The sequence below is a fragment of the Rhipicephalus microplus genome, chromosome 4 (genome assembly GCF_043290135.1).
Source record: "Rhipicephalus microplus isolate Deutch F79 chromosome 4, USDA_Rmic, whole genome shotgun sequence".
NCBI classification, from domain to species: Eukaryota; Metazoa; Arthropoda; class Arachnida; order Ixodida; family Ixodidae; genus Rhipicephalus; species Rhipicephalus microplus.
Window position 1 is genome coordinate 174061454 of NC_134703.1, and position 13174 is coordinate 174074627.

Below are 13174 nucleotides of genomic sequence, written 5' to 3' on the forward strand. Positions count from 1 at the left end.
TTTGGGCATGTCGAGCCCACGCTACATTCGTAGCAGTTTCCCGCCGACGCTGCCATATGGTGTGTGGAGCACAGGAAGCGCACATGCCACATCCTCCAGCCCACCTTCTCGTGCTTATGTCAGAGGGGGCAGAGTAGGCGCATGCGCAGTAGAGCGTGGATGCCAGCGGGTCAAGCTCGCTCATAAGATGCTTCACACCTAATAATTTTTTCAAAGAGCTTCGGTATGATGACTTAGCCCAAGTTCTGCGTTCAATCAGCAACGCTCTCCTCAACGGCGTACCAATTTTGCTGAATACGCTTGGTGTGCGAAATACCACAGCTACGCTAAACAGTTTGTTTATTCATTAGTGATGAATGCTAGCCGTTAAGATGGAGAAGTACCACGAAGTGCTAACATGGGTGCATCCATGCCACAGGCTTTTAGACATCGTGCGAAGTCTCTCATATCAATGCACAGTAATTAAGCATTAAACTACCTCTGTAAGGATACGTTCCAATCACACGTTCCACCGATTCTTGTGACATAGGAATGAATCACACTTCTTAACACGCAAGTGTTTCATGGCGTGGCCCACCACAGTTCTACTGATGTACTTCTGTCACAGCAGTTACGTTGAAAATGTGTACTAAGAGACTTCACAGAAAAAACTAGAAGGCAAGCATCCGCCATGCGGAATTGAACCAGTGGCCTCTCCATTTTCAGTGCGCGGCGCTAACTGCTGCGTCACAAAACGGGTGTTGTTTAGAGTGCTAACGGCAAGCCATATATATACGCTATACTTCGTTTGGCAGTCGTCAGAGCTTCAAACTTCAGCGCGTTTTTGTTATCAGTGGCAACACAGGGTGACGGGCTCAGTTTTAAGTGTCGCGCGGTTTAAGTGTCGAGTTGTGACAGTTGTTAGTTCGCGCTCGTCCTGTGTATTTTGATTTGCTGCGTGCTTTCTGCTTGCGGTGTGCGATGCAAGTTTCTAGCTGCTTGCCGTTCTTAGGTAACTTCGCAGCTTGTTACTGTTGCTGAAACAATGCACAATAAATGCTCAACTACCTCTGTAAAGACACGTTTCATTCGTGGTATACCGATTCTTAAACAGTAGAGCAGCCACGTTTTTATTACCATGTTTTCCCACAACGAATAAGTTTTCCATGTACAACTAAATGTCAGTTGAATGCTCGCACTCAAAAGTTTATTGAATCTTTTTTGATTTTCTCCCCATCTGACAAGGTTTCATTGTTTGTGTTACTATGTAATACCATGTAGCCCCTAGATTGACGAACTATAGCACATAACTTGACAGAACAACGATTCCAGGCTCGAAGGACATAAACAATTCAACTGTTTGTTGTTCCAGTGTGTCTGTTCGCGTAATTTTTCCGTGTTGATTGCGTATCTATGAAGCCTGGGGTCAATGTTTCTTTATTGTGCCTACCATGAGGCCAGTAGCACAGTCTTCTACAGTTTCAGGGTGCCCCTTTAACGCACTGGATCTTAACGCATTGTTCCACAGAGCAGCCAGACATGGGCACTCTGACTCAGCTGGTTACGGTCGTGTGGAAGGAGCTGTGCGTGCGTGCCATGCTTCGCCAAGGCTGGTTGTCACTGTCCGAGTGCCTGCTCGGGCCTCTGTTCTGTCTCATACTCCTGCTAACTACGGGTCCCCCATTCGCTGAGCGGCTCCGCGATGTGCCACTCAGCAGCGTCCAAGTGGTTGACTGGCCGTGCACCGTGGCCGACAAGCAGCTGATCTTCCGACGGGTCGCGTACGCGCCGCACGCACCTTACTCAATGCGCCTCATGGAGGCCACCTTTCGCGAGTACAGCCCGGCTGAAGGACTCGTGGGTTTTGAAGATCCCCAGTCAGTGACCGAGTTCACTCGCACCAGGGCCAACGATGCGGACGCATTCGACCTAGTCATCGTTTTTGACAACCTGCGCAAAACGGTAAGATGTCTCCGGTCCTTTCTGTTTTTTTTTCTTGAACCTTTGCTTCTGTATTTAGTACTACCATGCACCTGCTTGGGACTTACTACCGTTCGTTGCTTGGTTAGTTGATTTATGAAGTTTAGCATGACAAGACACTTGGGCTAAGAGCATCGCCTCAGTGGAGGGTTCCAAGTAACTTCGACTGCTTGGAGTTCTTCAGAGAGTACTGAAAACGCACAGTACACTTGTCCCGAGTGTTTCTCCTCCATCGAAATTCAGGCACCATGACCACGACTCTTTGGGCTCAGCGCATAAGCACGTAATTTCTAGACCACAGCGGTGTCCCTAATTATAGCCGCCCATCAATAAATTGGACTGTTTGGTCATGCTTTACTGTATCAGTGAAACTGTGTTTCACCTAACTAGATCGCTTGTAACCATAGCATATAAACAAGACCATAGATGCATCCTATTGTTACAAGCTGTGACGAACAATGCTCCATTGAGGCGTCGTTATTTCTGCTCCTGACACGTCGCCGCCAAGTTGGGCTGGCATCCAATCACTTCCCTTGATATTCCGGGCCTTATAAGGTATAGCGCCAGCTTACGAGCTCACATATGAAATTGCCGCATGGGACAGTACATTGTCATCGTCAGCCCCTTCATATGTGCACGTATCCCGTCTAAAATGGTACTTTTCCGCCCAAGATCGTTCTCTATCCTAAGTGCCGATACTGTGCTTTCAGAGGTGGGGGCTATATGTTGCAAGCTCTGATGAACAAGAGTTAATGCTCTATTGAGACGATGAAGACGAAGATTGTAATAGCTCTCATGGTTGTTGTTGTTCGTGCGCCACCATCTTGGCTGAGGGACTCCCTGTGGACATTGTGAATACATTTCTTTTGTTCTTTCTATATTTCGCATATTCTCATTGCCATGACACTATGCACCTATAAGCAAAAAGTTCTGAGAAGGCGTGATAGATTAATTTGCAAACCGCAAATCTGAGCTAGACTGTAGTACAGAGGTGACGCATTTCGGTAGTTCTTGGAGACTTCTATAATTGTGCAAGTCACGAAGTGAGATCATAAATTGTAGTTTAGAATAAGATAAATATGTTTATATATGACAGATGGGGCGAACTGCAAAGAACATGTGTGTATTTATGTATAGCGGCCTTTTAAAAACCCCTCTGGTCAAAATTGTACGTAAACTCATAATGGTTGTCACTGAAGTGATGCCGACACAAGCTTCATATCAGCACATTCTCCTCCCGAACTATAAGGCGCCTTCAACCGCCCCTAAACACAATTTCAATGAGAAAAGGAGTATATTAAGGCACTACACTATGCTGCACTGGCACTATGCTTCTGTTTAACAATCACGATTAGAGCAGGCATAAGAAAAAAACATGAGGCGATGCACACAAAAAGTTATACAGAAGGCTTTCAATATAATTTGTTTTTATGAGCTGAGACTAGTCGATTTGTTTCCACTCGTGATTTCTGCGGTACTGAAATTGACTTCGACAAACAAACATCAAATGATAATGCCATTGTTAATTTGATAAAACTTTGTGTAATGTTGGATTTTTTTCTTAATCGGTATCTTCAATCATAAAAATACTGTTGAATGCTTAAGCTTCGCCTTTAGGAGTTCAACACGATATCCATGTCCTGTCGTTAGTGCGTCCTTCTTCCATTTCATGCACACTTTCTACTGTATGATGCTACTAAAGTTTTAACTGCGGATTACAAAGAATTAATCGATAAAGTTGAAAGTGGGTTGTCTCAGTGAAGTTTTCACTTATTGTTCCATTCTGTGTAAGGGATAGCATTTGTTAAACTCTGAGAATTTGTGCGCGTGAAATTTTTCGGGGCTTGTTATTCGCCCACTTGGTAGGTTAAAAAAATACGTGCAGTATTATGACTGTCTTTTGTAATGAGTGGGTGGCTTGAAACCACCACGTTTTACTGCATGTACTGGTGTTCGATGGTAATTTACGCTTATACGGCGGATTATTACTGTGATATTACATGTTGTATTGTCAAGCCGGTAGACAGGACGCGTGTTTTTTGAGAGCATTATTATTATTCTCACTGCATTTCCAAGTTGAGGAATTTATTTTGCCTGCATTTCCAAACATGCGCATGGTTGTGTGTTAAAACATCTGCTTGCCACGCAAACTGCCGGAGTTCGATCGTCAGTCGGACAAAATTTGTCATTTATTCCATTGGCTTCTTTGTCAACTTTCAGTCACGCACAAAACAATTATTTTTCGTTCTCAACCAATAACGCTCAATCTGACACCGACATTGGAATTTTCGCAAAACTAACTATGTATTTCTCACGTAGATATCATGATGCTTTGGGAGCAGGCAAACCTGTTCAATCAGATCTGACTCAGTAAATGCGTTCTAAAGTGTAGCTTAAGCATCACACTACTGCGCAGATATGAAAATTGCATAAGCCATGACATGCCCTAAATTTAACGTCTCATGACATAAACATTTTAAAGCATTTACTTCGGCGTTCATGATAACTATACCACTTGTCGAAACGTTGGTGCCTATAGCCTTCATGAAGGATATTTCCTTTTTTTTTTTTGAAGCCCTTATCTTCATATGGACATCTGCCTTGTTATAATACCTGGCGCAGGATGACAAGCCTCCGGAGTATCTGCGTTACACACTGCGTTACAACACAAGCCGGCTTTACCTGCTGGACGACCATGATGACCGGCGAGGCTACTACCCACTGCGTCGCGACTACGTGTTACCATTGCTGTGCCTTTTAGGTGACAGCCACCTGCGTCTCACAGCGCGTGCATTGGGCCGGTCCGAGCCGCGATACCTATGGCGAACTCGCTCCTTCAACACCGGCAGGAAGCCTATGGTCATGATGCACCGGGACTTCAGTGCTCTGGCCTTCGAGCTGGGTGTCGCGTGGCTGCTACTCAACTACGCAGCCGACACAGTTCGCGACAAGCGGCTACGTATGCGCGAATTCCGGCGCATCATGGGCCAGACTGGTTGCGTCTACTGGGTCGAGGTAGGACTCTTTACATGTTCAACAGGCTAAAATGCTATAATGCGAAAATATTGCATCACTTATCAAGAGAGAAAAGGCAGGGGAGCTATTATTGATGCGCCCAAGTTACAAACATGCCCATTTCGGTGCAGCATATCAAGTACCTTGAGGAAGCTGCAAGCCGTGACGTCCTTGAGCTCTGAATTGCATCGACGCACCAAAATCGTAAAGTACAGGTGCTCCCAAAATAATTCGGAGCGCGGAAGCGGTGGCCACTTGTCACCCGAGCACAGGCGTGGAAATATACAGCCAGGGTCTGCGCATGCGTGGCGTCCCTAGCAAACAAGATCCGTTCCCTAGTTTATATATATAGGTGTTGCCTTGCGTTAAAAGCATATCGTTTGTCCCTGTTAGGGTGGTGATAACACATCCCATGCAGTCGCCCATCCGTTCTTTCTTGTCTCGCTTGACTATGGTGCGCGATCAACTAACTTTACTTCAGTTTGTGTGTTTTCGACTGCGCAATTTGCGATAACAGCGTGTAGCGAGCAGCGTGGAATCCTGATGCGATCGACCGAATAAGGATTCAATGAAGGCTAGTTGGTACGGCATCGTTCTTTTGCTGCGCTAAAAATGTAACAGGGGATGACCCGAGAACACAGAAGTGCGCACTTCTGTGTTCTCAAGTCATCACTTGTTACAATTTCAGCGCAGCAAAAGAACGAAGAACGACCGCTTAGTGAGGACATGTTCCTCGTGCTACTAAAAGAAAATGTGGCGAAGGGGATATATCACCTACAAAAAGGGTAGCGGAAGCGAGGAGGAAACATGTCTCGTCATTTAACGTGGGCTTGTGAGGGGCCCTTTAAAGAAAATTCTGCTCTGAAATAGATCGAAAATGACAAAGGTAAGTGGTGAAGAAGGTGACAGAGCGGCGTGCGTTGGCGGGAAAGAGATGGCCACGGTGCTTTTCTAGTGGGTTGTAATGCCTCGCTGCTATTCTTTTTGACACCATATGATTGTGCCGATAACAAGGCTATAGTGAAGAAAGTGCGAAGCACTCTCTCTATCAAATGAGATTGCTCGCGCGGCTACAAAAAAAGTTGGAAACACGGACTTAGCTTTGAGCATTGATTAGGCAAACGGGCGCTGTAAGACGCTGGCAAGTAATCACCTAATGAACAAACCAAAAAGCTCTGTGCATGGTGATATGGTGGCCAATCTATGCAGCTTAATACCATGCTTGCAGCATGGGCACGTTGGGGGACATGAAATATAGGCACGTGGGGGACATCATCAATATCACGTGCATGCACCATCCACGCGCATCGCGGCTTGCATGCGGCGTTGAAGTGACACGTAGAGTGCCTCTATAATGTCTTTTTTCTCGCCGAGGCGCTGCCACTCTCGAGCTATGACAAACCACAGTTCGTCAGCTTTGGTGTCTCCTAGGCCTATGCGGAACATGATTTGCTTCAATTGTCCACACACGTTCTCGATGATGTTAAAGTCAGCACTTTTTGCAAGCCCTGGAAGTGTGAGAAAACCACGTTCCTCAAGGAGATTCCGAACAGCTCTGGCGGTGTGCACTGGGCTGAGGTCTAGATGAAACCACAAGCAGCCGTCTTTAAATGGCCCGTCCAGAGCATAGGGAAGCAGGTGGATGTAGAGTATTTCGCAGTAGGCCCCAGCTGTGAAAGATCGTGACAGCCGCACTAGCGGGCCGAGGCCATCTTTGCTTACTGTGCACCCAGACGTTTACAGCACACCAGCCGCTCCTGTGTACCTCGAAAAAATATCCAGGTTCGTATCTGTACAAAGAAAAAGAAAAAAAACGTGTGCCTCTAGGTAGGAAAGGTATGAAAAAAATTTGACCACACAATCAAAAGACACACACCTGCACTTGTATAACCTCCAAATGTGGATCTCCTGGTCCCACTTTGAACAAAATGGGCTCTCATCTGAGAATCTAACCCCCTTCTATTCTTCCACCGTCCAATGCTCATGCGCTCTAGCAAATTCAAGGCACTCACGTCTTTGCAGCTCCGTCAGGTGTGATTTTTGGGTGGCGATAAACCCGTGAAGTCTGGCATCTGGCAGGCGCGTTCTTATTGTTTCTACCCCGACTTGGTGGCGAGAGGGGTCTTAATTTGCTGGGTGCTCTGAAAAGGGTGCGCAACTACTGCAGCAACGATTAGGCGGCCGGACGGACTCTTCCAATGTGCATCGGCTGCGTCCTGGACGAGCAGCATCTTCCAGTCGGCCATCTTCAGGTCTGTTGGCCTAAATATTTCTGTTCACGGCACTCGTATAGACCTCCGTGTGAGGCAGCATATCTCGCGTTGAGAAACACCTTGCATGGATAGGTCAACTATCCTTCTCCGCTCGTGGATTGGCACTCTCTTTAGCATGCTTCCTCTACAGGAAAAGGGCAGAACTTCGCGACAGTTCAATTGTTTTTATATATTCACATCTTATCAATCGGGTGCGAACTGCTCACGAATATGTGGGATGAAAGCGCATCTTTTGCCGTGCTACACACAGTCACGAATAACGAATCTATAGTAACGTATCATGCAGGTGTATCTGAAAAGGCAGAGGTACTATATAGGCCCTCTTATCGACTATCAAAATGACTTTGACGAAAAAAACGTTACGCGTCGTTCTCATTCTGTTTACAATTGCTTCATTCTAGTTAGGAAGTTCTGACTATTGCTTGACCGACATATCATTGAACTTACGGACTCGCTGTTGCGGAGCCTTGCATTGATTGTGATTAGTGGAACTCGTATATTATTTTTTAAGTTGAGATGACCAGTATTAACACGCAATCTAGAATTTATGCATCAGTCTTCGTATTAACGTGCGCGTGTCAAAAAGAAACATTTAAATAATATATACGTTTACTTTCCTACTAAAACATATTAGCTGTAATAAATGTTTCGTGTTGTGTCCGTGTTGTGGTCTTCCTAATAACTCTAATTACTTAAGAATAACCATTAAAATTCTGAATTACACGAAATTACTTGCTGCTGAATACAATTTCACGTGCTTTATTGAATGGTTTAGGTGCTCTATGCCACTTCCTGATTTTTCGTACCACGGGTGTTGTCGAAAATGAGTGACGGGATGGTCACATTCTACAACTAATGAGCAAGTTAAAATATTCAATTTCAAAAGCACTGATGCCCATTAACGCGCGCATGCACGCGCACATATGCTCAACCGCGTGCATACGCGCGCACAGGGAGTTGAGACCGCATCCGCAAAATGCTGAAAAGCACCCAGCTCTATTCTTATGGAGCAAACAAACACTCATTTAGATGCTTTTGGTAACGAGGCACGCTTGCTAAGGAAACCACGCCCGCGCAGGCACTACTTTTTCACCGGCGCGCTCTGCCAACGTGTGGGCGCCGCTCCGGCGCTCCGAATTATTTTGGGAGCACCTGTATATTCTCTGCGTAGTATGAAAGAAAGCGGGCGCAATTTACGTTGTGGTCAGCTGTTAGAGGGAACAAGCGAGTGCATGGGCACCCGTCAGCGGAACGCAAACTGCTGGCGAGATTTCGGAATGAGGTGCAGCCTATTGGTTCATTGAGTTCACTCATCCCATAAGTTGTCTGCCCATGCACTCGGCGTGCGCTCGCGGGTCAACCACCCCTAAACACAATTTCAATGAGAAAAGGAGTATATTAAGGCACTGCACTATGCTGCACTGGCACTATGCTTATGTTTAACAATCACGATTAGAGCCGGCATAAGAAAAAACATGAGGCTATGCACACGAAAAGTTATACAGAAGGCTTTCAACATAATTTGTTTTCATGCGCCGAAACTAGTCACACTGCAAATCAACTGATAGCAACTCGGCCTTCCACATCTTTATAAGGCGGTATTTCATGGTCGCAATGCAGGCCCAGAATATTCGCTGCTGCAGACTTCACTGCCAATATCTCTCACAAAAAAAACTGGCAGCATATCCACACAGTGAATGATGGAGAGTAGGATGAAGCATTCGTCCGTCCATTCGTTCTTGCTTCCATACGTCAATGCGTCCGTCTGTGTGACTGTCCATGCATCCATCCGCCCGTCCGTGCGGGCGTCTGTTCGTGCGTCTGTTCGTCCATGCATCCGCCCCGGCGTCCGTTCATGCGTCCATCCATGCATTTGTCTGTGTGTCCGTTCGTCCATCTATTCAACACTCCAAGTACCACCATCTCGCACATTTTTATCATATATTCCACATATAGAAGCACCATCATCCAGCGGAGATTCCTAGGACTAAACCAGAGGTCACACACGCACACTTTCTTACGGCTTGCGCTTCGTGTCTACTTCCCACCTTTAACATCCTCGAGTTCATGGATACCAGTTTGAAGTTTGAAGTTTAAAGTTTATTCATTATTGAAGCATACATCTTTATCTAATGGTTTAAAGGAAAAGAAGGGGCGAAAAAGCAACTAAATGGCTGACAATGCGCCAATCCCCGCCCAGACCAAAATAATGCACAACACTCAGTATATCTTTAGAGCATGAACACAAATTCAGTACAGCGAGAGAAAAAAAATGGAGAAAAGAAGATACAGTGAAAATAAAGACAGAGCAGTGGGAGAAGAGATAAGAAATTCCAAGACACTTAAACATGCACTTTTTACACATACCAACAAAACCTTTAATATACAGTCGTAGTTTTGACCAGGTATTAACAAGTGACAGATCGCGAAGTGAATAGGACCGTAGCTGGTTTGCACAAATTTAAGGCGCATTACATTTCCTAGACAGTACACTAGATACGCAATCGTCTACAGAACAAAACAGACTTGTCATGTTTGAAGCGAGAGTAGATAAGCGTGTGTCTTTTTTAAAATAACTGTTCTTGAACGACTTTCTTTCACTATGCTGATAACCATGCTGCTTGAATTTAGAAATAAAGGAATGAGGTGTGCTAACTTTTGATTGATTTGATTGATTTGTGGGGTTTAACGTCCCAAAACCGCCATATGATTATGAGAGACGCCGTAGTGGAGGGCTCCGGAAATTTCGACCACCTGGGGTTCTTTAACGTGCACCCAAATCTGAGCACACGAGTCTATAACATTTCCGCCTCCATCGGAAATGCAGCCGCCGCAGCCGCGATACAAATCCGCGACCTGCGGGTCAGCAGCCGAGTACCTTAGCCACTAGACCACCGCAGCGGGATGTGTGCTACCTTTTGCCTGCCATAGTTCGTCCGAATTATCTCACTGTAACAGGTGGTTTTTCTAAAACTATACGTTTCTAGTTTCTGGGAGTAAGCATCCTTAAATTGATCTGCATTCGTTTTCATTTGATCATAGATGACTGTCGCGAGCTTTTTATAAATATGTTTTCTAATTTTAGAATTCCATGTTTATGAAAAAGTGGAGGAGAAGGCGTTCGACAGGCAACATTTTCAATGATACGCAGCATTCTTTTTTGCAGTTTTCACTACCAATTTTATTTGTTTTCGAAGCCCCAGATTAATACGCAGTAATGTATGCACGAATAAATCAATGTGTAGTAAAGCTGCTTTGTCACCCAGAGAGGTAGTAAGCATCTTATATTTCCAATTGCACCAATGGACCATGATACCTGGGTACGAAGTTTATCTACGTGATTTGTCCAATTCAGCGTTTCGTGGAAAAGGACGCCTAAGAACTCTTTGAATATCAACAAGCTTAATCAAAACTCCTCTAAAAGTAAGCTGCGCATCACGGAAAATGGAACGGTTTCGCGTATGAAAAATATTGTACTTTGTTTTCTTAATATTTCGTTCTAATCGATTTGTTTGTAACCATAGAGACAAATTGTCAAGCCACAAGTTTGCTTGTTGTTCAAGATTAGACATATTTTCACGGGAAAAAAATACGGTAATGTCGTCTGCGTACAATACAATGTCTGGTGTGAGAGTCACATTTACGATATCATTGATATATAACAGAAACAGAAGCGGTCCAAGTATAGAGACCTGTGGGACGCCATAGTTCATGTTGCCCATTTGAGACTTTGAGTGCTTCATATCTGTATACTGATATCGGTTAGAATGTTAACTTCTTAATAAATTAAGAGATGAGCTTTTCATACCGTATTCATTCAGTTTTTGTAGAAGAATTTCATGCTCAATAGAATCAAACGCTTTCTTAAAATCCACAAATATTCCTATTGTGTAGTTTTTGCTCAAAGTTATGAATTATTTTATCTTTAATAGATAGTAGGGTTTTTTCAGTGGACTTGTTCTTCTGGAATCCATACTGATGTTCTGTTATAACTTTCTTTGAGCTACAGAAATTTGCAATTCGTATATATATGACACGTTTTACAATTTTCGAAAAAATGGGCAAAACAGAAATGGGCCTATAATTACTCCTGTCATTTTCATCACCACCTTTGTGTATGACAGATACTTTAGTTACATTTAGTTTGTCGGGGAACGTTCCAGTGCTCAAGATAAGATTGCATATATGGGCAAAACATGCACTAATATGCTCTGAAACTGCTCTTAAAGGTTCAGCCTTTATAACGTCAAAAGCAACAGCAGAGCTATAATTTAAATTTTTTATCAGTAAGGCCACTTCTGATTCAGTTGTGGGCGTAAGGAAAATGTATTCCGAGATGCATGCTGTAACATTGTGTAACATTGAATTGTAACATTGTAACATTGAATTGTGCGTAACCTATGTTGCTTCTTTAACATAGTCTTCTGCTTACATGAATTTCTTGCTGTGTTATATGGCCAGTGTTTTTCTTTTATTCTGTCCCGAATAGCTAGTATTGCTACATTGTTACGGTGTTATTATTCTGTGTTATTATTATTTATGTTTATTACTTATGCTATAGCCGTATTTTATTGTATGTAGCACTTTTTATTATTTTTTCTAGCACTTTTGTGCACTTGTATTTATTTTCACATTTTCTTTCTGCAATCTTCATGCTGGAAATCCATGTAAATCGCTGTATATGTACATACGATATGGTATCCTGTTTTACTTGTTGGTTTTCTCGTCACTGCAACGGACTGCTTGTTGTTACTGCCCTGTATAGTCTGGTCGTTGGGTCTCGTCAAGCTACTTATGTAGCTTTTAACCCAACGCAACCATCCAGTATGTATAAACTGGAAAATAAAATTGAATTGAATTGAATTGAAGATACGACTTATAAGACCGGGAAGCATCACTTTTATTATCAAAAGCTCCTAATCTTAAAAAAATGGTCATTGAACATATCAGCAAGTACAGTACCGGAACAAGATCTGCCCTCTACTTGAAGTTCAGAAGTGCTCTTAGCATTCTTGCTTTGCTGAAGATCGTTCACAGTGTTCCAAATAGCTTTTTGCTCGCCGAGTATATTTGCAAACTTATTTTCGTAGTAGCTAATTCGCGCCTTTTTATTATCAGACACTAGCTTATTTTTGACCTGCTTGAACTCAATTAAGTAGTCTAAGCGTTTAGTATTTACAAATTCAGTGAACAACTTATCTCTTTCTCTCATCCTTTTTAGAAATGTAGCATGAATCCGTGGCTTTTGTGCCTACTTGCTTTTTTTATATGTTAACAATCAGAAAGGCTAGGTCATAAAGCTCTGCTACTTTTGCTATGAATATGTCGTAGGCGCTCACAGGGTCAGTGTTATCGAAAATACAATTCCAGTTCGTTTCTGCAACAACTTTTTGGAAAACCTCAATGCTTTCTTGGTTAATTTTCTGATAATAGTGAGGGTTTACTGGACTTCGTTGTTTAACTGCCCAGGTAAGAAATGCTAAAATTGGCAGTTGATCGCTCACTCCAGGTGTCAGAACACCTGTGTAAATCTCAGTTTTACAGTTAGTAAAGCATAAGTCCAATGCAGTTTCTGTAAACTGCGTCACCCTGGTAGCTATATGAATTGTATTTTCGTAACCAAAGGAAAGCATTTGGTCGAGAAAGTTTTGTTTATTGCTGCTTGAAGACAGCATATCTATGTTAAAATCTCCTGTAATAATTACGCGTGCGCTATTTTGTTCACAGTATTCAAGCATTTCATCAACGAAATCCAAGAAATTAGACATAGTTCCTGAAGGGGGTCTGTATATAGCAGCCATTAAAATGCTTTGACACTTAATCATAACAAATTCAAAATGCAGCGATACTACAGTGTACTCTTTGACAATAACGTATTTCAAGTTCTCATGTACATAAATCGATACACATAAATTGATACAGATCCC

The 13174-nt window shown here is 43.4% G+C and overlaps 1 protein-coding gene across 1 annotated transcript in view; it reads left to right on the plus strand.

Annotated features, from left to right (window-relative positions):
- Positions 1-1513: 1513 nt before the first annotated feature.
- Positions 1514-13174, plus strand: part of LOC119172954 (phospholipid-transporting ATPase ABCA3-like) — a 170740-nt gene continuing 159079 nt past the window's right edge. Inside the window, exons 1-2 of the mRNA XM_075893211.1 lie at positions 1514-1941; positions 4582-4974. Of these exons, the coding sequence (XP_075749326.1) occupies positions 1519-1941; positions 4582-4974 (816 nt within the window). The 5' untranslated portion in view covers positions 1514-1518. The remainder of the gene's footprint in view (positions 1942-4581; positions 4975-13174) is intronic.